The sequence below is a fragment of the Gopherus flavomarginatus genome, chromosome 5 (assembly GCF_025201925.1).
Source record: "Gopherus flavomarginatus isolate rGopFla2 chromosome 5, rGopFla2.mat.asm, whole genome shotgun sequence".
NCBI classification, from domain to species: Eukaryota; Metazoa; Chordata; order Testudines; family Testudinidae; genus Gopherus; species Gopherus flavomarginatus.
The window spans coordinates 60,108,617-60,131,176 of NC_066621.1; the positions used below are offsets into that span (position 1 = coordinate 60,108,617).

Here is a 22,560-nt window from a genome sequence, read left to right on the forward strand (position 1 = left end):
CACAAGCTAACGTGGAAGAAAGTGCAAGAAAGCCCATAGTGAAACTGCTATTGAGAAGGGCAATATTATTACTGTTAGACTTATTCTTAAGGCATCCACTATCCTGGAATATGGGTTCAATTACATATCACTAACTGACCCACATTTTGAGAAGGTGGAAGGAAGATTCCTATAACAGACACGCATGTAGCATCTTGGAAATAGCAGCTCCAAATTTGGAAATTAAAGTAGAAACTTGACAGTGTACCCACCTCTGGAAGCTGAAAATAACTTGGCTGTGTCTGATAAAGGGAACTGTGATATTCAACTTGAAATACACTCAGAAATATTAACAATATTTTAAGTGGTCGGAGTTCAGCCTACCTTCTGTTGGTTTCAGGTTAACCTCTTTCCTCTATACTGTTAATCTAGTTTCTAATAGAGATAATAATATGTCAAACCCTGAGAGTGTTTGAAATCCAGACTCAGATCCCAATTTTACAAAACAGCTCCTTATCTTTATAATAGACCAAACCAAAGCCCTTAATCCAAACATCCCTGATCTTTGTGTCACTTATGATTTGCAGCTTGAGCTGGCCACTCATTTCACAAAACTGTTTAAAAAAATTAATGACGAATATTACCTTTCAGCTTTTATTATGCCTGAACAGCTGAAAGTGTTTAGGGACCTTGCAGAAACAAGCCAAGGCAGCCCAAAGAATATAGAATCTAAATTCAGACATTACAAAACAAGGTCATAAACAAAACAAGGTGCAGACAAGGAAAGGAAGGAAAAGGGTTACAGTAACAAGATAACAGGGTTACAGCAACAACATAATATAGTTACTCAGAGTGAAGCATGTACACATGAAATCATCATCACCTACAATCTGAGTAGATTAAGGCTAAACAGGCCCTAGATTCCTCAAAACTTGGTTAGACTTTTCCTCCCAGTCCACTCCAAGATACGTGTCAGGGTGGATGGGAAAAAAACTCTCTCTCTCTCCAGTCTTTGATCATCTTCACAAGAGATGAGCCAGCTCAAAATCACTGGTTTGCTGTTCTGACACCTGCTTCATGCCAGCACTGACTCACTGTTCTGTTTGGGTGCTGATTATCAGAATCGAGGCTTAATCTGTCAGTGGCTACATGAATCTGTCTGCCTTTGATCTCCATTGTCCACTTTCACTCAGCAGTGTTGGTAAGAAGAAAAACAGACACAAAAAGTGAATTTAAACTCTGTTTCTAATATGGAATAACTGGGACCACCACATATGTGAGAACACAACAAATTAAAGCCTCCTCCCCAAATCCCCATGTTACTCTGACTGAAATTAGTAAAAATCAGGAGGGCTGTAGCCAACTGATAAATGGAATGATCACTGTTTTCCCTGTAGCAAGTTTCAGAAGATGGAAGAGAAACTGTGTCTGAGACAGATGATATGTATTAAATATATATGTGTCACTATTTTTAAAAGTCATCAAGTGTTCCTGGCATTGTACAATCAGATAAGGAGACACTGTTCCTGCCTCAAGGATCTTATAAGTCTAATTCAGACAGACAAAACAATTCAGGCATGCAGAACACCGGAAGACATTTCACCATGAAGTACACGTCCTGGGAAAGGGGGGGTGGGCTGAGAGGGGGAGGAGAGGAAAGGAGGGAAAGTGGAACAGCTTAGCAGAAGAATTGTGTTTTCAGGAAGTGTTTGAACAGCACAGAGGGACAATAGGATCGATGTCCTAGGACAGAGGAAGTGCACATTTTCGAACTGACTCCTTTGTTATAATAGTTAATAAAGTTTTGTTGTTTGTAGCCTATAGGCGAATTGCTAGGATATAGTTTACCTTATTGACAGTGACAATGTTCATTATTTTTGGTAGCAAAAATGGAAGAATCCACTGACATGACAAAAATCTGAGTACATGTATTCTGTGGATTAAAACACATTAAATATCATAGGAAATAGCTGAAGCTTTTTTTTTAAACTTACGCCAACAGAAATGTGTCTGATATACCAATATTTGATCAGCCATGTGGTAGCTAATAACAGTTGAAATAGCCATTGATGTTCTCTAATACCTTTTTAAAGTTAATTTTTCTACGTCAATCACAGCCTGAGTACATGAACAAAAGTTTCAAATAAATATTTCCATCAATAAGGGAGTGATTGGAAGGAAAAGCTATTTCAGGGTTAAACCAAATGTCTGACTACTGTAGCAACTGCACGTTACATTTTGAGATTGTTACATGACCTTTAGCCCATGTTGACACTGTTAATGTACATTACACACACAGTGGTCAATGACATGACTTTTACATACCATAACTAACTCTTCAGTTTGTTCGTGGCGCTGGTGCATTATCTCTTGATGGGATATTTTCCAGGTTTTCAGGCATTGATGCATACCCATACCACAAAAGGAGAGAGACTGGAGGCTTTAATTTGAGTCAGGAGTCTGAAGTGTTAGATTAAAGTCAAGTTAATTTTGACAAATTTTATCAAACATTTTAGATAAGGAAGGGAAGTCAGCTGCTTTCATGGTACTGAAACATGCCCCGACTCTCTCTCTCCCCCTTGCTCCTACTTGCTGGGAGCCGATTAAAAAAAAAAAAAAGCAACAAGTTACAACAAGCAAAAAACTACAAGCCAAAAACTAGCCAACAAGCAACTCACAAGCCAATTAAGCCAAAAACAAGCCCAATTTCCACATTTCTTCATGGATTTGGCATGTCTGGTGTGAATGTTTGCAGAATCGATGTGTATAAACTGCACGTTCCTTATGGGTGTTGAAATCCAAAGCAGCTCAGTCTTCCTATAAAAGTGTGATTCTGCATCCAGGATCAACTTGGGGGAGGGGGACGTTACTGTGGTGGAGAGGGGGGCTCTTAATACAGGTTCTGGAACAGTAAAATGCCAGGGAATACTGTTGGAGTAGTCATTTACGGAAGGTAGTGCCTTAACGAAAGAGGGCTTTAAATAAAGGTTTTGCTGTGATAATATTGAGTTGAACAACAAGAAAGAGATCTGTTAAATAACAAAGCAGAATACAGTAGAACCTCAGAGTCATGACCTGATTGGTCAACTACACACCCAACTTGGAACTGGAAGTATGCAAGCAGGCAGCAGCAGAGACTTCCCCTGCTCCCAAAGGCAAATACCGACTGTGTTAAATGTAAACTACTAAAAAAAAAAGGGAAAAATTAAAAAAAGATTTGACAAGGTAGGAAAACTGTTTCTGTGCTTGTTTCATTTAAATTAGGATGGTTAAAAGCAGCATTTTTCTTCTGCATCATAAAGTTTCAAAGCTGTATTAAGTCAATATTCAGTTGTAAACTTTTGAAAGAAAAAACGTAACATTTTGTTTAAGAGTTACGAACATTTCAGAGTTATGAATAACCTCCACTCCCAAGGTGTTAGTAACTCTGAGGTTCTACTGTACCATTATACAATCTGGAATAGTTGTCTTGTCTTACATAAATCTTACTTTATTTGAGACTGTTCTTTTTGCTCTTTGGTGGGGTGGGAAGGGGGAATTCTACTGAAAGCATCACATGATGAATAGCCAAGTACAACTATATACTATAAAATCTCATCTCTTGCCAAACTGATATACTGTAGCCTTTTGATCACCATCAGTTTTTATCATGTCACTTCTTATTAAACTGACAAAAGGAAAGGAACTGAAATTGCCTCCTGGAGGACACACAAACAAGAAATATTGGCATCAAAGAGCAGGCACCGGAAAATAGCTCAAGGAACATATCACCTGTTCCCCTCAATGCAAGAACATTTTCAATATGCTCCAAGTAAAAGAAGGCATTATAACAGAAGACTGGACAAAACATGACTTCAGATTAGAACCTGTCAGCAATTATTATTTTAGAACAAAGCTCAAGCTGCTGTCAGGGCACTGTTAAAACAAAAGAGCACGTGTGAGACTAATGCAGTGGCTAGAAATGTGGAATATTACTTCAGTTCTTAATAGTGCAAACGTCAAGTTGGGGGGTCTGCTTGGAGATCTAATTGTAAATTAAAGTGTCTATTACGTGGGTGAATCTGTATTTCAATCTCGTCTTTAGTCCTTTGCTCCTATTCTATCAGGGTTTGGGAACTGTGTAGAGGCAGCGTACTTAGACCAAAGGTGAGAGAGTCTCTCACTGCTTTGGGAAGACTCTTCTGGGTTTCTCAGTAGTGGCAGTATTAGGGCTCAGCTGAGAGCCATGACCGTCAGCTGCAACGATAGTTTTCACATATTAATGGTTGCATATACATTGTGGTTGCCAGGTAAACCACAGATATGTGGAATCTAGGTCAGAACTTTGTTCCATTAGCTCCAAAGGGACAGGCCTTTAGCTTTCAGTAGTAAAAGACGGTTACTCACCTTTGTAACTGTTGTTCTTCGAGATGTGTTACTCATATCCATTCCAGTTAGGTGTGCGCGCACCACGTGCATGTTCGTCGGAAGACTTTTACCCTAGCAACACTCGATGGGTCGGCTGGGCACCCCCTGGAGTGGAGCCGGATATATACCTCAGCCGACCCAGCCACCTCTCAGTTCCTTCTTGCCGGCTACTCCGACAGTGGGGGGAAGGAGGGTGGGTTTGGAATGGATATGAGCAACACATCTCAAAGAACAACAGTTACAAAGATGAGTAATCGTCTCTTCTTCTTCGAGTGATTGCTCATATCCATTCCAGTTAGGTAATTCCCAAGCCTTACCTAGGTGGTGGGGTCGGAGTGAGATGTGGCAGAGAGCAGAACCGCTGAGCCAAAGGCTGCATCATCTCTAGATTGGTGGACCAGAGCATAGTGCGAAGCAAAGGTGTGGACCGAGGACCAGGTAGCTGCGCGACATATTTCCTGGATTGGTACATGGGCCAGGAAGGCGGCTGATGAAGCCTGAGCTCTGGTAGAATGTGCAGTGAGATGGCCTGAGGGAACATGAGCCAAGTCATAGCATGTGCGGATGCGCGCCGTCATTCAAGAGGAGATCCTTTGGGAGGAGACAGGTAGGCCTTTCATCCGGTCAGCCACTGCAACGAAGAGTTGGGGGGATTTACGGAAGGGCTTTGTCCGATCGATATAAAAAGCGAGCGCCCTATTGACATCTAAGGAGTGTAACACTGCTGTTCCCGTCGGGATGAATGAGGCTTCGGGAAGAAGACCGGAAGGAAGATGTCCTTATTGGTATGGAAGGCCGACACCACTTTAGGGAGGAAAGCCGGATGTGGTCGCAACTGTACCTTGTCCTTGTGAAAGACAGTATACGGTGGGTCCACCATAAGCGCTCGAAGCTTGGAGACTTGTCTGGCCGATGTAGTGGCTATTAGGAAAACTGTCTTCCAGGACAGGTATAGCAGCGAGCAAGTTGCCAACGGCTCGAATGGCGGAAGCATAAGCCTGCTTAGGACTAGGCTGAGGTCCCAGGTAGGGGCAGGGTGGTGTACTTGGGAGTAGAGGCGCTCCAGGCCCTTGAGAAATCTAGTAACTAAAGGGTGAGAAAATACGGAGTGGCCACTCTCTCCTGGATGGAATGTGGAGATGGCCGCCAAGTGCACCCTCAAAGAAGATACCGCCAGGCCCTGCTGCTTAAGAGACCAGAAGTAGTCCAAGATAGTGGGGATCGGGACCACTGAGGGAGTAGCATTCTGTATTTCACACCAGCAGGAGAAACGTTTCCACTTGGCCAGATATGTTGACGGAGTGGAAGGCTTTCTGCTACTCAGGAGTATATGTTGTACCGGAGCAGAGCAGCATAACTCCAACTTATTTAGCCATGCAGTAGCCACACCGTGAGGTGAAGGGTCTGCAGGTCCGGGTGGCGGGAGATTGCCGTGGTCCTGCGTTATGAGGTCTGGGTGGAGAGGCAGGGTAATTGGGCTGGCTATGGACAGGTTGAGCAGTGTGGTGTACCAGTGCTGTCTGGGCCACGCTGGCACGATCATGATTAGGTGCGCTCTGTCCCTGCGGAGTTTTATCAGGATCTTGTGAACCAGTGGGAATGGTGGGAAGGCATAGAGCAGTCGGTGCTTCCATGATATGAGGAATGCGTCCGAGATCGATCCCGGTGAAAGACCCTGGAAGAAGCAGAACGTTTGGCATTTCCTGTTCGTGCGAGAGGCGTATAGGTCTATGTGGGGAAAGCCCCACTTCTGGAAGACCAAATGAATAACGTCTGGTCTTATCGACCATTCATGACACAGGAAGGATCTGCTCAGCTGATCAGCCAGAGTGTTCCAAACCCCTGGGAGAAAGGACACTACCAGGTCTATTGAGTGGGCTATGCAGAAGTCCCAGAGTCGGATGGTCTCCTGACAGAGGGGGGAAGATCGAGTCCCTCCCTGTTTGTTTATATAATACATGGCCGTTGTGTTGTCTGTAAACACTGAGACACAACGGCTGTGTAGATGCTGCTGGAATGTCTGGCATGCCAGGCGGACCGCTCTCAGCTCTCGGACATTTATGTGAAGGGCCAGTTCCTGTGATGACCAGAGGACCTGAGTACAAAGGTGTCCGAGGTGAGCCCCCCATCCGAGAGATGACGCATCTGTCATCACGGACAGTGAGGGTTGGGGCGGATGGAACGGTAACCCTGCACAAACTAGGGAGGGGGTTAGCCACCAGTCGATGGAGCGTAGGGTGCTTGGGGGAATGGTGACTATTATGTCTATTGGGTCCCTGCCCGGACAGTATACTGAATTGAGCCACGTTTGGAGAGGTTGAAGGCGGAGCCTGGCATATTTGGTCACATATGTGCAGGCAGCCATGTGACCTAGGAGACCGAGACAAGTGTGAGCCGAGGTCGTCGGGAAGTTCTGCAGACCCCGGATGATTGTTGCCATTGCCTCGAACCGCCGCTGAGGTAGATAGGCCTTGGTTAGAATGGAGTCCAGGGTAGCTCCTATGAAGTCTAGCCTTTGTGTGGGGACCAGTGTGGATTTCTCTGTATTGAGCATCAGGCCTAAGCGTGTGAATAGGTCCTTGACAATGCCTACATGCTGTGTGACTTGTGTCTCGGAGGTCCCTCTGATGAGCCAGTCGTCCAGATACGGGAATACGTGTATCCAACGTCGGCGGAGGTGTGCGGTGACTATGGCCATACACTTTGTAAACACCCTTGTGGCCATGGAGAGGTCAAAGGGAAGGACCGTAAATTGGAAATGCTGACGGTTGGCTACAAAGCGAAGATACCTCCTGTGCGGAGGAAAAATGACGACGTGAAAGTACACGTCCTTCATATCAAGGGCAGCATACCAGTTTCCAGGATCCAAGGATGGGATAATGGTCCCCAGGGAAACCACGCGGAACTTCAACTTTATCATGAACTTGTTGAGGCCTCGCAGGTCTAGGATAGGCCTGAGGCCTCCTTTTGACTTGGGGATCAGAAAATAACGGGAATAAAACCCTCTGCCCTCTTCGTCCTTTGGTACCTCCTCTATCGCTCCTATGGCGAGGAGCGTCTGCACCTCTTGCAGGAGGAATTGCTCGTGAGAGGGGTCCCTGAAGAGGGACTGGGTTGGAGGGTGGGAAGGCGGGGTTGAAACAAATGGGAGGTAGTATCCTTGTTTCACCATGCGTAGGACCCAGAGGTCTGAGGTCAATTGGGACCATGCTGGGAGGAAGTAGGAGAGGTGGTTGGAGAAGGGAGGAAAAGGATCCTGTCCTGAAACTGGTACTCTGTCCTCAGGCGTACCTTCAAAAGGCAGACTTTGGTCCCGCTGGTGGTTTCGAGGGATTGTGGTTTTGGCCCCCTTGGGGTCCTGACTGGGGTCTATGCCCACCCCGCCCACGCCGTTTGCTAAAGTCTTACCTGTGTCTGGGCACAAAGTACGGGCGGTGAGTCTGGGGACGGAAAGGTCTATGTTGGGTCACAGGTGTATGCATACCCAAAGAATGCATGATGACTCTATTATCTTTCAGGCTTTGCAGCCTGGGGTCAGTTTTCTCCGAGAACAGACCCTTACCATCAAAGGGCAAGTCCTGGATGGTATATTGTAATTTCGGAGGGAGGTTGGAACCTGTAGCCATGAGATGCGTCTCATGGTGATACCGAAGGCCAGAGTTCTGGCTGCTGAGTTGGCCGCATATAGTGAAGCCTGGAGGGAGGTTCTGGCCACCTTTCTCCCCTCCTCCAGAAAAGCAGCGAATTCCTGGCGGGAGTCCAGGGGGAGTAGCTCTGTGAATCTACCCACCTCCGCCCAGGTGCTGTAGTTATATTGGCTCAGTAGGGCCTGCTGATTTGCCACCCGGAGCTGTAGGGCGCCTGCCGAATACACCTTGCGGCCTAGCCTCCTTTGACTTTGGGGCTGGCGCCTGTTGGCCATGGCGCTCCCTCTCGTTGACCGATTGGACAACTAGCGAGCAGGGAGGAGGGTGGGCATACAGATACTCGTATCCCCGAGAGGGTACCATGTATTTACGCTCTACCCCCTTTGCCGTAGGGGGGGATGGAGGCTGGGGACTGCCATAAGGTGTCGGCATTGGCTTGGATGGTCCTGATGAAGGGCAAAGCCACTCCAGTGGGGGTATCCGCCAACAGGATGCTCACTACAGGGTCCTCGACCTCCGGGACCTCCTCCACCTGGAGATTCATGTTGAGCGCTATCCTCCTGAGGAGATCGTGATGGGCTCTAAGGTCTATTGGACGCAGCCCCGAGAAGGAAGTCCCTGCCACTACCTCATCTGGAGAGGAAGAAGAGGAAATGCTGGGGACGAGCGGGTCCTGTATGGCCTCTTGCTCTTGCACCGGTTCCTGCTCCAGTGGTACCGGGGAAACCGGTGGGTGGACTAGCGCTTCCTCTGTCCCAGGTGGAGGAGGACAGCTAACTGTGGCCTCTGGTGCTCGGTGCTCTGATGAAGCAGAGCGGGCCGGAACTAACGGAGCACCTTGGGCCTGGTGGTACGCCCAAGGTGTCCAAAAGAACCACTGATGAGGTCCTGGGTCCTGAGACTGGGCTTCTTGGAAAACTCCGGTGGGCACATCTGACTCGCGGTCTTGGGCATAGTAGTTGTCCACGTGGGACGATACCGAAGTGTGTCTGGATGGCCATGGAGGAGCGGAGAAGCCTTGGGCAGATGTTCCAACGGACCTCGGTCCATTACGTATCGGGGACCGGTGCCGGGAAGCATATCGGTACTGGGAGCGAGATCAGGACCTGCGACCAGATCGGTGCCGGGAGGTCGACCGAGATCTCGAATCCCTGCGTCGTGAACGGCTTCGGGAGGCACAGTGCCTGGAGCGGTGCCAAGATCTGGAGCAGTGCCGTGAATAGCGAGCCGGCGAACGGGATACCGACTGGTGCTGCGAATCTGACCGGTACTGTGTAGCGGAATGGTGCCAGGACTGCGAGTGGCGTCGAGAGCGGGAGCGCCGTCTGGACCTGGAGCGTCTGTGGGACCGCGATCGTGAGCGGTGCCAGTCCGCTGTGCTGACAGAGGGTGGTCTAATCAAGGTCGGTTTGCCTATGGATTGAATTACCTGCACTCGCGGTGCCGGGGGTAGAGGCAGTGCCGAGTCTGTCAAGGCAATCAGGTCCCTTGCCGCTGAGAATGTCTCCGGTATGGACAGTATGGTGAACTCTACTGCGGCATGCGCCAGGGAGCTAACAGGCGCCGGACTCGATGGTGCCGACTTAGTCAGTGCCGCAGTGGGCGTCAGTGCTAGGCGATCTGACTTAGGTGCACTCTCTCGCTGCCGTGCGGGCAGTGCTGAAGCAGCAGGAGTCTTGGCCTTCCTCAACCTCGGGGAGAGGGAGCGTTGTGGAGCCGACTTCGGTGCCGGCGATGTCCGGTGCCGAGAGGCTTTGGCCGTACTGGTGCGGTCCGGTGCCGAGGAGGTGCTTATGCTTACTGACTGACCAGCGCGGAGGGGTGAGAGCTGCCTCCATGAGGAGCTGTTTAAGCCTGATGTCACGCCCCTTTTTTGTTCGTGGCTTGAAAGCCTTGCAAATGGGGCACTTAGCTGTCAAGTGTGATTCCTCCAGGCACTTCAAACAGGAGTCGTGCAGATCTCCTGTCGGCATCGGCTTGTGGCAGGCCGAGCACAGTTTGAAACCCGGTGAGCCGGGCATGGGCCCCAGCACCGGGTGTGGGGTTACTTCTTTAATATATATACTACTTATATATATATATATATATACACACACACACACACACATACACACAATAACGAACGAGGAACTACGAGTAGCTAGGGAAGTGGAGGTCAGCTAAGCCGCGCTCCACTGTTCCAACGACCGACACGGGCGGTAAGAAGGAACTGAGGGATGGTTGGGTCGGCTGGGGTATATATCCGGTGCCATAGCGGCACCACTCCAGAGGGCGCCCGGCTGACCTACCGAGTGTTGCCAGGGTAAAAGTCTTTCGACGAACATGCACGCGGTGCGCACACACCTAATTGGAATGGATATGAGCAATCACTCGAAGAAGATGTACGGCTTCTGTTTTTTGGTGGTCAGTCGCTAAAGTGTAGTAGTGCACAGACTCTAATCACACTATATTACAACCACATGATTGCTATGACAAAAAGGTTTTGGAAGTGAGGGAGTAAAAACAACAAAGGCTCTAGGGGAAGAAGGGGGAAAGTAAAATAGGGAGAAGGCAGAACCATGGTTTGTTGAAACACATGAACAAAATTAATGCTAAAGGGAAATGCTCCATTTTTAATAGCATTTTTTTTCCTTTCACATTCATTTACTGGAAAACATTTCCACAACTTCCTGTTCAATCTGCAAATGTGGATGAAAGCAACAAATCCTTCTCTACTATGCACAGTGTAGCTGCCCTACGGCCCTTATGCCTTTCTTGGATCCCTGCAACTATCCTGCCAACATCTTCAGTGCATACGCCCAGGAAAAATTATGGAGGAGCAGCTGCCATAGATCTGTCATCTCCCCCTTTAAACCACGGAGCCAGAATCCAAAGCCCAGAGTGAGTCTGAATGTGCAGTGACACAGAGGTGGTAGCTTCTGCCAGAGAGCAACCTAAATAGAGTTGCTAACTGCCTATCGCTTCAGCATGAGCGCTTTTTCTGTTGGGGTGAGATCCCTTAGCCTTTCTTCAACCAAGGAGTATCCTCAAGGCAGTGGAGGATGCAGTTTAACATCATGTCCAGGACTAGCATCCAAAGTAAAGGAGAAGTATTGGTGTCTGTACTGTTTGAAATCAAACATGAAGACATACTAATGTTTGAGCCACATGTATACCAATATTCTACCATCTTGGAAAATCAAATATAGAAAGGAATTAGGAAGAAGAAATTGTTACTTTGGAGGGTCTTCATTTGGCTGTTGAATTAAGGAAGAAATGCAGCACACAAACAAAACGATAATGTGCTGCATGAGAACATGGACACCAAGTTATATACTGGCTCACACAGTGGCCAAAATTCTGGAAATAGCCAACACCACATCAGCAACAGCCAGAAAGCAGGTGCAATAGTGATACTCAACATGAACTTTAGCATTAACTGGGGAACTGATGCATCCATGTGAGCAGTCTGATTCTTGAAAGCAACCTCAGGGTGATCATAAACAGCCAAATATTTGGATGATCATGGATGGGAAAAATGAGAGATATGGCTCAGAGTCCTTACACAGAGTCCAGGGACACTGAGAGAGGAAAAGGCAAGACAACCATATTTGGACAGAATCACAAGATTTGTGTGGTGTTGTTAAAGTATCAGATACAAATAATTAGGAGTGCAGAATGTGATGCCAGATTTTGAACATCTGGCCCTGCATCTGATAGTTGTTTATATTTTTATTACATAAGTACTGACCCAGAAGTTTGGGATTCCAAATATTGACCATAATTCTGAAGTTCCATAACACGGGACTGCTTATTTTTATTATTAAGGGTTTCTGTAACTCTATCCTCCAACCCCCATTGTGTTTTGGATATGAAGGAGAGGTTAGTAATATGAGAGAGACAAGGTGTATGTAGTAATATCTTTTATTGAACCAAAATATGACACTGGCAATATGACATTCAAGTATCAATGTTCACATGTTCTAAACATCTTTTTTTCAAAAAGCAAGTCATCCTATCGTTTGTTATGGGAGATGGTGTCAGTAGAGAAGAAATGAGGGCAAGCTACCCTCTGCACTTTAAATATGACTCTTGATAATATGTCTCCCTTCTCCAACGGGCAGGGCTCTTATAGATCGTAGCAGGAGAGTACTGATGGTGCATAACAGAGGTGGTGCTCTTCCATAGGAAAGTGCTGTGAACTCTCCTCTTGCCTGGGTGGGTTTCTCTGTGCTGAGAATCCCCACAGAACAGTCAGGGATTCCCTCAGGAAAGGGAAGTTCTGCCCACTGTGGGGAGAGGCTTCCATAGCCTGTGTCACTGTGTCTCAACACTCCCTTTTGCCTACTCATCTCTGTTGCTAACCTCCACCAGCTCCATGGCTCCTAAATCTTATGCTACATCAACACCACCATATCTACCCTGTCCCCACCCCCAGCTCCTCTCTTTCTTGACTCTTGCTGAGGCCAACAACCTCATGGCTGCTGTCCCATCAACCAACATCCGTTGACCCTGCCTCTTCTATGCTCCCATGCCTACCACCCTTCATGCCCTCCTCTTTAACCACATCCAACATTAAACTTGGCGATTTATACTTAAAACTTAGTGTGTTTTATTTAGAATTTTTTGATTTAAGTGCATTTTCCATCGATGCAGATGCTAAAAACTGAGATCACTTTAAGAAACCTTAATAGCCACACCAAACTCAATTTACAAACCTTACCTCCCAAGCTTCACAATACCCAACTAGAGTCACTGACTGCTCACCTCTATAACACTCCTTTTCCATTCCAATTCCTGCACAAATACATATGCATACAGTAAATAAGGACCAAATTCAGATGCACATTTTCAATTATGACCATTTAATTTCTTATAAACTAGTTAATTTAAATATAAAATTGTATAAATAAGTAAGATATATGGCTTTGACATATGGCAGAGGTGTGTTGAGAAACTGTGCAGTGAAGGTTCTGGTTTCTTTATACCTAATGTTAATATTTAATGACTAAGTGCAATAATTATGTATTTGGTCTCTGGGAAAGGTATGTAAATTGATACTGAATTATGGATGATAGTGTTGCTTTAAATTCAGATTTCCTCGGTTTATAGCATTTTTGCTGATAGATGTTTAACTTTCAGCTAAGGTTTCTCAATGTGCATTTTTTGTATAGGAATATATACAAGTATACACAAATATCCACTCATTTTAATACCAGGTAATTTGGGATTTTGTGTTATGGTACAAGATATAAGAAGATCTTTATTCTGTGGGTATTGCACTTCACTGATATCATCTTTCACAGTAAAGAAAGGATTTTTTTTAAAAAAAGTGTATTTATTACAAGATGGTTAGCATACATAAGTCATGTAACATACATAAAATAGTTAAAATAACCTAGTTACAAAATAAGATGTGTTGTGTACATTTTCAAATGACCTTAAAAACAGTGGGATCAGTATTTTACAAAGTACATATAAAAGTACTTCATATACACAGAAAAATACAAATGTGCAAACACTATTTTCACAGGTGGAGATTTATCAATTGAAAATGCTAAAAAAAAAGGTCCTTCATTCCTTTAAAAAAATTCCATATGTAATAAAACAGCTGCATTTCCTATTCTGTGTGCAGTGTGAAATTGAATATTATTTAGTCAAAAAAATGAAAAGTGGTTAAAAAAAGGGGACAAACTATTTAATAATTGAAATCCTATAAATGAAGTCAGTTAGGTTAGTCTGATATTAACAATTATAAGAAGAATGCCCGGAAAAAATCAGAAAATACCAAATCATATATACAAACTCTATGAAATATTAGTTGGATATTTAACATATTAACATTAAAAAAACCTCACAATGTTTTTTATCTAAAGACTCCACTCCATGTCATCACAAACTGTAGCAAATAAAACCTCTAGCAATTTTGGGCTATATACAAAAATAACCCAACAACATTCCTCAAAGATTTTAAGATGAACAAACACAATGTTACTAAATGTAAAAATCTAAAACAGTCTTCCAATTTATGTGCAAAAATGTTTTTAAAGTATCAAATCACATCAAACCAAATTATGTACATATTTAGTATCTGTAAAAGTTATCTAGCTAGCATTGTTCTGCTATAAACAACTTACCTCTGTCCCGCAAAAAGTCTGCATTTCAACGATTTCAGTGCAAGTGTTTGCTTTATTGTTTAGTGCATTTATCATTGTGTTTGTTATTTTTAACTTTACAGTGAGCAGAACAGAACATAAACAAACATACACAACTTTTCATACTCAGAGATTTTTCTCCTATAAATGTCTTAATTTGTGGAAAGTTTCTTCTTGTTATTATCAGCCAGTTTTCTTTCCATTATCCTATTATAATGGGCTAATAGAATACCCAAAAAGCATACTCTTTAGCTAAACAGTGGAAACTTGAAATGCCATACATTAACAGTAAAATTGCAGAAGCATGATTTAGAGTAAGAGGTTAGAGAGCAGCTAGTAGATTTGAGAAGAAACCTTTTTTTTGAAAATTAAGGATTTGTTTTTTGGTCTTTAAAAATATTAAGTGACATTTGCCAATATGCTATGCATGTCACTGAATTCACAAACCTAAACTTTTCTTAGAAACTGTAGAAATGTTCTTCCACAACTAGCTTGAAAATTTGGACCACTTTGTTTAAATATTAAAACTCGATGAAAACAGAACACTATTTAAGGAAAAATGTCCACAATTTTAGCTAGACAGTTTTTCTGATGCAACTCTGATTAGAAAAACCAGTATTAGAGGGTAGCATATTTCAGGATCATTTAGCTAGGAATCATATTGAAAAGAGTTATATTTCAGGCTAAACAGATTACTAATTTGAAAAGTTCTCCTATCAGGAGAAAAGGAGTAGTTATAGTGGTTATAATACTTAAACAGAGAAGATGCTTCAGCATATAATGAGTATTTATGAGTGAAATGAAAGGAAGGTTGCTTGTTCTGTAATAGCATTTCAAAATGTATCTTCTTGCAACATGAACTGCTGAAACCATTTCTTTTCTGCAGTTGGCAGTGGAATGGTATTCTCTGTTACGCATCTGAAATACAGCTCTGGATCCTGTCCATCCATTGCTGTGCGTTCTGTGCATCTTGGGCACAGAAATTATACACACGCTTACTTGTCTTCAGCTGCAAAATGAAAACAGAAGTGTATACGATAGAAAAATAAACTTAGAAGATACAGCTCAGGAACTTTCAAACTAAGTTTTGATATCTGAAGCATTTCATTTTGCTTGAATATACTGATGTTCAGAATTTTCACTTTGGGCTGAGAATGTGGATCACCAGTTAGTTGTGCAACTGCCCTTGATAGTGAGTTAACTTGAAAACTCTCAAGTGACCATCCAGCAGGAATGGCTGTGATAGGAAGAACATAACAAAGGAAGAAAAATCTCTAATGAAGGTCAGCAAAGAATAAGTATACTTACATCAAAGAATGCTTTTTCACTAGCATGCTTTGGTGCGCCAATTGTTGGAGATGCAGGAGTCACTGTTTCGACTTCTGCAAGATCAATGTGTCCCTTGCAGCTTGTGTCCTCACCAGAATCATAATACCTCAGCTAGAACACAAAAGGGAAAACAAACCAATCAAATGCAATATATAAACCAATACACAGACAAATGCACTATTTGGTGCCAGATCCTTGTGCTCGTCCTTTCAGTACCTGGCATAGCTTCTGGAATTTTGAGAATCAACAAAAACTTCTTTTAAGCCTCCTTGTGTGCCCTTATCATGGGGCATTGGATGTTGGGCTGGTTTTGAGGAGCCACTTGCAAAAGCCTGAGATCTGCTATAAACTGAACAAACTGCTTATGACTACAAATGGACAATGTAATAGCTGGCATCATCAGGCAGTAGGCATGTCCAAGCAACAGCTTGTATTGGGAATGGGCAGAGTGCCATCTTGTGATTGTCCAAACTGGGGGAATCCTCATGTGACCAGACTTGCTGCCTTTACGGCAGCTTTGCACTGTGGGACAAGAGTGAAACTGCCCCAGGGAACAACTTATGTGAGGATTCAGGCTATCCTGACATAATACTCCCCTGTCTATTGCTTGGAAACTAATGAACATGTTTTGCACCAAAGAGTTAACAAAAGTTTTTATTTCTTGTATTTTAAATTGAAAGCGATCAGCAAAAACTCAGGTATAATTTAGGTAATTACAGATTACATATAAAACTGACATTTTCCTATACTATACTTAGTGGTTTAATGCAGCTTTTCTACAAAGACACTCTGGTTTCAATGATAACCCCTCCACTAAATTACTTTCAGTATTCAAACAATTCCACAAAAGAAAATCTGGTATTTGCATATTAAAAACAACAACCCACCCTTGCACATTGGATGCAAGAAGTAAAGACAAACCCTTTCTTAAAGGAAAGTAAAAATGGAGTCCTTCCAAATCAGATTTACTTCCTTCTGTTGTCTGCCCCATACTGTTTATATGTCTACCTTTCATGAACAATGTTCCGTAGGAGATTTGGCTAGAAACAATTTAGATATTAAAGCGGAAGACCTTGTACATACTGGGGGAAAGTATGTCTTCTTCTGCATGGAGGGACACCAGTTTTAATCACAATTAGTTAACATTTTAAAAGATGACTATCCTTGTCCACACTCAGGAGAAAATAATGTTTAACATTGTGTTAAGTAAAACCTGTTAACTAACATTTTCTATCACAATTTTCTTCTGTAGACAAGGCCCTACTGGCTATTTAAAAGCTAGTCCTTAGTTATGCACCCCTGAGGAAACTTATGTAAATAAGGTCTATTTGCATGAGTAAGGGCTTGTGTGATAATGACCAAAATTATTTAAAGTTCATTAGGCCATAATTGCCATCACTGAATTAGGTGTGCATTGCAAGCAGGGTTCAATGTCTAAAGCAGTAAATAGATTTTCTGTGCTTACCTCCTGTGCACTAATTTGTTAGTATATACATGAATGGTCATGCAACTCAAAGTAGTGAAACCAGTAAAGACAGACTTCACTAAGGTCTTGGCTACACTGGCACTTTACAGCGCTGCAACTTTCGCACTCAGGGGTGTGAAAAAACACCCCCCTGAGCGCTGCAAGATATAGCGCTGTAAAGCCTCAGTGTAATCAGTGCTGCAGCGCTGGGAGCGCGGCTCCCAGCGCTGCAAGCTACACCTGTAGAGGAAGTGGTTTACATGCAGCGCTGGGAGAGCTCTCTTCCAGCGCTGGCGCTGCGACCACACTCACACTTCAAAGCGCTGCGCGTTTAGCCATACCCTAAGACAGACCAAAGGTTTCCCATATACATCTGTCTGCAATGGCTATTATATCAAGAAACTGGAATTTCAGGGGACTTTAGAAATAAACTTTGTGGGTGAAATCTTGGCTTCACTGAAATCAATGACAAAACTCCTATTAACTTCAGTGGGGCCAGGATTTCACTTTTGGGTCTCATGATCTGAAGATATTTAGGCAAAAAAATTCCACTGAAGTTATATCATACATGGGTTGTTGCGTTATAAACATTGATAATAGGTTAATGGACCTTTGTATTATGGCAATCCAGATTGATAAATCTACAATGTATACTGGACTCCAATTTATCTGCATAGAATAGGCTTCGTGAAAATAAATATGAAAAGGAAGTGCTCCAAGAACGAATGAACGAGTGAAAAAATGCATGCTTGGAATGTATCATAACCACTACAGGTTGAACAGGGATGATTGAATTAACTCTATTCCCAACTAGGGTAACCAGGTGTCCAGTTTTCGACTGGAACACCCAGTCGAAAAGGGACCCTGCTGGCTCCGTTAAAAGTCCGGCCGGCGGTGCTGCGGATCTAAGGCAGGCTAGTCCCTACCTATCCTAGCGCACCGCTGGTGCCCTGGAAGCTGCCAGCAGGTCCCGCTCCTAGGTTGGGGGGTGGGCCACGGGGCTCCAAACTCAAATTGGCAGAGCTAGGGGGGCAGTGCCTGCAGGTGAGAGCAGCAAACGCTGCTGAGCCTCATGCCCTGCCCTGCCTAGGAGCCAGACTTGCTGACCTCTTCTGGGGCACAGCACAGAGCCAGGACAGGCAGGCAGCCTGCCTTAGCCCTGCTGCACTGCTGACTGGGAACTGTCCAAGGTAAGCCCACACACCAACCCCGAGCCCCAGCTCCCTTCCCAGCCCTGAGCCCTACCAAACCTGGGGGGGCAGTGCCTCCTGCACCCCTCTTGCACCCCAAACCCCTCATCCCCAGCCCGTCCCCAGAGCCAGCACCTCCAGCCCACAGCCCTCACCCCTCCCACACCCCAACCCCCTGCCTCAACCCACAGCTCCCTCCCACATTCTGAATCCCTCAGCCCCACCCCCCAGCCTGGAGCCCCCTCCTACACCCCAAACCACTCATCTCCAGCCCAGAGCCCATACCCCCTCCCACACCCCAACCCCCTGCCTCAATCCGCAACTCCCTCCCACATTCTGAATCTCTTGGTCCCACTCTCCAGCCGGGAGCCCCCTCCTGCACTCCAAACCCCTCATCCACGGCCCCACCCCAGAGCCAGCACCCCAAGCTGGAGCCCTCACCCCCTCCCGCACCCCAACTCCCTGCCCCAGCCCGGAGCCCCCTCCTGCACCCTGAACCCCTCATTTCTGGCCCCACATTGGAGCCCACACCCTAACCCCCTGACCCAGCCTAGTGAAAGTGAGCGAGGGTGGGAGGGAGAGCGAGACACTGAGGGAGGGGGAATGTAGTGGGCGGTGCCTCAGGGAAGGGGTGGAGCTAGGGTGTTCACTTTTGTGTGATTAGAAAGTTGGCAACCCTACTCCCAACTCCAAAATTATCCCTCAGATCTCTACTTGAATACTGGACAGTACTTTCTGGCTTTTTGGACTGTTCATATCAGAGATTGTTTGGTTTCTTAAACTGCTTTGACTGCTGAAGAGTTCACATGGCTCACATAGAAAGACTAGGTTAATGCCCAACACTGACCAACAGGCTAATGCCCTTCTGAAGACAGAAAGTTTTAATAAAATTACTTCTGAGTTGGCCAATATACTGCCATTTTCAACTGAAAACTCCTTGATGCCGGGACTGTCTTTCTCTATAAAGTATAAAGCAACAAACAGTGTTCGCACTCAACAAATACTAGATTATCACCAGGTCATGGAGTTTCTTTAAAATTATATACTAGATGATTATCTCTGTTTTAAAAAAACAAAATGATTACCTTCACATTGACTATAAGGTATACCAGCCACACAGATAAATATCTGTATTGAAATACTATGTACAGCTGCATTTGCAAATAATCACTACTAATCATTTCTAACTATAAGGTCAGTTAAGGACTGGAATAGGTTACCAAGACAGGTTATGGAATCCTTGTCACTGAAGGGTTTTAAGAACAAGTTAGACAAATGCCTGCCGGGAGGGTCTAGGTATACTTGTCTTGTCTCAGAGTGGGGGGTTGGATCAAGACATTTCTATTATTTTATGAGTTCTTGTACTATTTGTCAAACTATTTCTATATGCGTATTAAGTAAAACTCTAGTAAGTTATTCACATAAAAATCCAGTTTGCTAAAAATGTTTTACCTGGTGTTTTGTCACATCCAGTACAAACCAGCGAGGTTTCCAACCTTTTAACAAAGCTCCTCTTTTGTAAAGTGTACCTTCAAAAGACCTTGAACAGAAGGAGCATATGTATATCACCAAAAAGGTTTAGTACGTACATGTTGATTTAATAGCCTCAATACCATGGCACATAAGGCATAGACTGGTCTATAACTATTTAGGAACCGTTTTTACTACAGAATGAAAAATAAACTTTAAACACTTAGAAGATATATCACCTGGAGCTGTGGGACCATTGATCAGCACCATAATTTCCCACTGTGTCCAGGCACTGAAGCAGACTTAAAAATACTATGGCTGCCGCATTTCATATGCTTTGTTTTGTTTTTATGTATTAACGGTAAGATTATTCTGACTGTACACATTACAAGCTAAAGTTTCTTAATGACCAAGTGCTAAATTTTTTAATAATTGTTTAGATAGTACAGTGGTCTAATGCACTACATACCACCTCTGGAAAACTGTTTTCAAATCTTGGATTAAGGCACAAATAAAAATGAATTTGATGATCTTATCCTAGCACCCATTTACCCATGTGACTAAACTGTCACTCAATTTGATATAAGGAGAAATGTCTGCACTCAAGGAAGGCCCAGGTCAGGACTGAGATAGCAGATCTAACGAGGAAGTTTGTGTGATATCTTCTCCCTTCATCTCTGATTTTCAGAAGCACTATTAACTCCTCACTTGTATGAACACCTAATTCACCCAAAATATTTTTTAAGATAGAAGAATAAAAAGGCAACTAAGTAGAATTAAAAGCTTTGGAAGAAACAGTAAAAATGCAGCAGAGCGTTCCATGTCTAGGAAAATTCTACAGTACTTTTTACTTCTTGGGCAGATATATGCACCATTCTACTACATTCATCATTATTCTATCATCTGTTTGACTCCCTGGAATATAACACACAACAGTGATGCACTCTTGTAAATCACTTCCCTCCTGAAAATGAGGTTTCAGTAATACCCAGCAATTAGTCAGTTTACCTATTCTCATCATTCTTTGACGTGAACTGATTGTATAGTGTGGTTGCTCGTCTGTTCACTCCATTAGAGGGAGAGATGCTGGCACTCTGCTCTTCACCCAGACCACTGTCAGGTAAGTGCAGGAAAGACCTCTTCTGATAGGAATGTGGATTAGGAGACATTATCCTTGATGAGCCAGAAGGATGTCTTCGTGGCTAACAAGGAAGATAAATGACAAAGATTGAGTGAGAGGCTTAGCTAAGTTTAGAACTAAGAAATTTTCTAAAATGTGACTACCTGCTGAATTAAGTAGCAGAACTGCCAAAATTAATACATTGTAAATAGTATTACAGCAAAACAAACAAAAAGCCACAACCACAAAATTTATAACTCCCTCCACAGAATCCATAATGTAAAATGTTAATAGCAGAGAACTGTAGTTTATCTCATCAGAAAGACTTCTTCATTTTTGCTAAATATAATAGAGAACATTTATTTATACATCCATATTGTGAAATATTAAAAAAAATAAACTATCTATATAAAATAAATTAGCAAATTACATTTTGTAATGCCATCGCCTTTTTAAAAAATTGTGCTAACTAGGAAAAGTTGGTCATGAGCTTCCCAGTCATTAATCCAAATGAGTGAGAATCTATTGTTTATTCCTTCCATAATTCTCCACAGTGGTAACTCGAAAGTGGTCAGAAGAGTTCAGAGGCTGATGTTTAAATTTTAATTGCATAGTATTAGTTGGACTGCAAGTTTCAACACAGTTAATTGTGTTGATTATTGCATCATTTTAGAAATATGACTTAGTTTTACATAAATCTACACTTAAAAGTCATTGTTCCCTAATATAATAGATCCTTCAGTTTAATTCTTAGATGGCAGCACCAGCAGCAGCTAGACAGTTGAGCACTTGAAAAATGAAGATTTGCTAAAATATTTGTTTTTATTCCTGGTAAGGATAAAAATGACCACAAAAGGTATGGAGCTTTTTTGTTACTGAATTTTTTGACCTCACATAAACCACACATTAGAGATGACTCTGAATATAATTTAAAATAAAGAACTTGCTCTCAGAGATTTGGCTTTCTAAAAGAACTGTTTTTGCTGAATCTCCAAGTAAACATTTTAAGAGATAGGAAAATTACTTACACATAATTTTGCTTCTCTGATCTGACAGGATTCTCTTGTTTGTGTTTTAGCTTCTTTGTGCAAGACTGGCAGAATGCCAGAAACTCTTAAATAACTGACTCCCCTGAGGGCAGTAATAGTAGCAGAGTAGAGCACTAGCTAGGCCCCCTACTGGATGTTTTGTTCTGTCCCCTGAAGGATATAAATATTCCAGTCTGAGTATCCTGTGTGATGTCAAATAGGGGGCCTGGCATGTGCTCTGTTCTGTTCCAGCTGCCCTCAGGGAAAAATACTTTAGTGGATCTCCCACTGCTCCCAGTCTTGCACCAGAGATCTAAGAATGAAAACTGAGAATCTGGTGGATGGTATCTTTACAGAGAAAGATTTTGTGGTGTTATGCTTACGTGATGTGCTAAACATTATCTAAAGAAATAACCTGATTTTCAGATTAGGGTATGCTCCTGAACAGCAGATATGCAACATGAAATATAAGCAGTGATTGAAAGTAACAGTAGGTCTATAGTAAATGAAATTTTGTATGGTGGATAAAATGCTTCACTATCTACAATTTATATTTATAATCAATATTCCCACCCAAATATTCAACATTTCCACCTAAAATATATATTGCCACTGCTTGACCTGGCTTTTATTACTTGCAAAACTCTAAAAATATGCTCAGGAATGTATTCACAGAGGATCAGTTCCTCACCTCATGTAAACAACCAGTTGTAAAAGATTAGGCCCAGAGTATTGAAGGCCTGATTATAAAGTATGGATCCAAAATTGAATTTACACATCTGAATGATCCC

The 22,560-nt window shown here is 43.4% G+C and overlaps 2 protein-coding genes across 6 annotated transcripts in view; one reads left to right on the top strand and one right to left on the bottom strand.

The window, feature by feature from the left end:
- Positions 1-22,560, top strand: part of LOC127052012 (uncharacterized) — a 584,770-nt gene that overhangs the window by 53,590 nt on the left and 508,620 nt on the right. The gene's annotated exons all lie outside the window — the stretch shown is intronic.
- SBF2 (SET binding factor 2) overlaps positions 1-22,560 on the bottom strand; it is a 588,450-nt gene that overhangs the window by 7,136 nt on the left and 558,754 nt on the right. For 4 of the 5 annotated variants that reach the window (XM_050954981.1, XM_050954978.1, XM_050954980.1 and 1 more), the window contains 4 exons: positions 20,630-20,823; positions 19,604-19,691; positions 15,476-15,607; positions 11,940-15,176 (listed from right to left, as the gene is read on the bottom strand). In XM_050954981.1, coding sequence (XP_050810938.1) covers positions 15,078-15,176; positions 15,476-15,607; positions 19,604-19,691; positions 20,630-20,823 — 513 coding nt within the window. In that variant the 3' untranslated portion in view covers positions 11,940-15,077. Of the gene's footprint in view, positions 1-11,939; positions 15,177-15,475; positions 15,608-19,603; positions 19,692-20,629; positions 20,824-22,560 lie in introns of those variants that run through there. The other variant, XM_050954979.1, reaches the window with a different exon arrangement.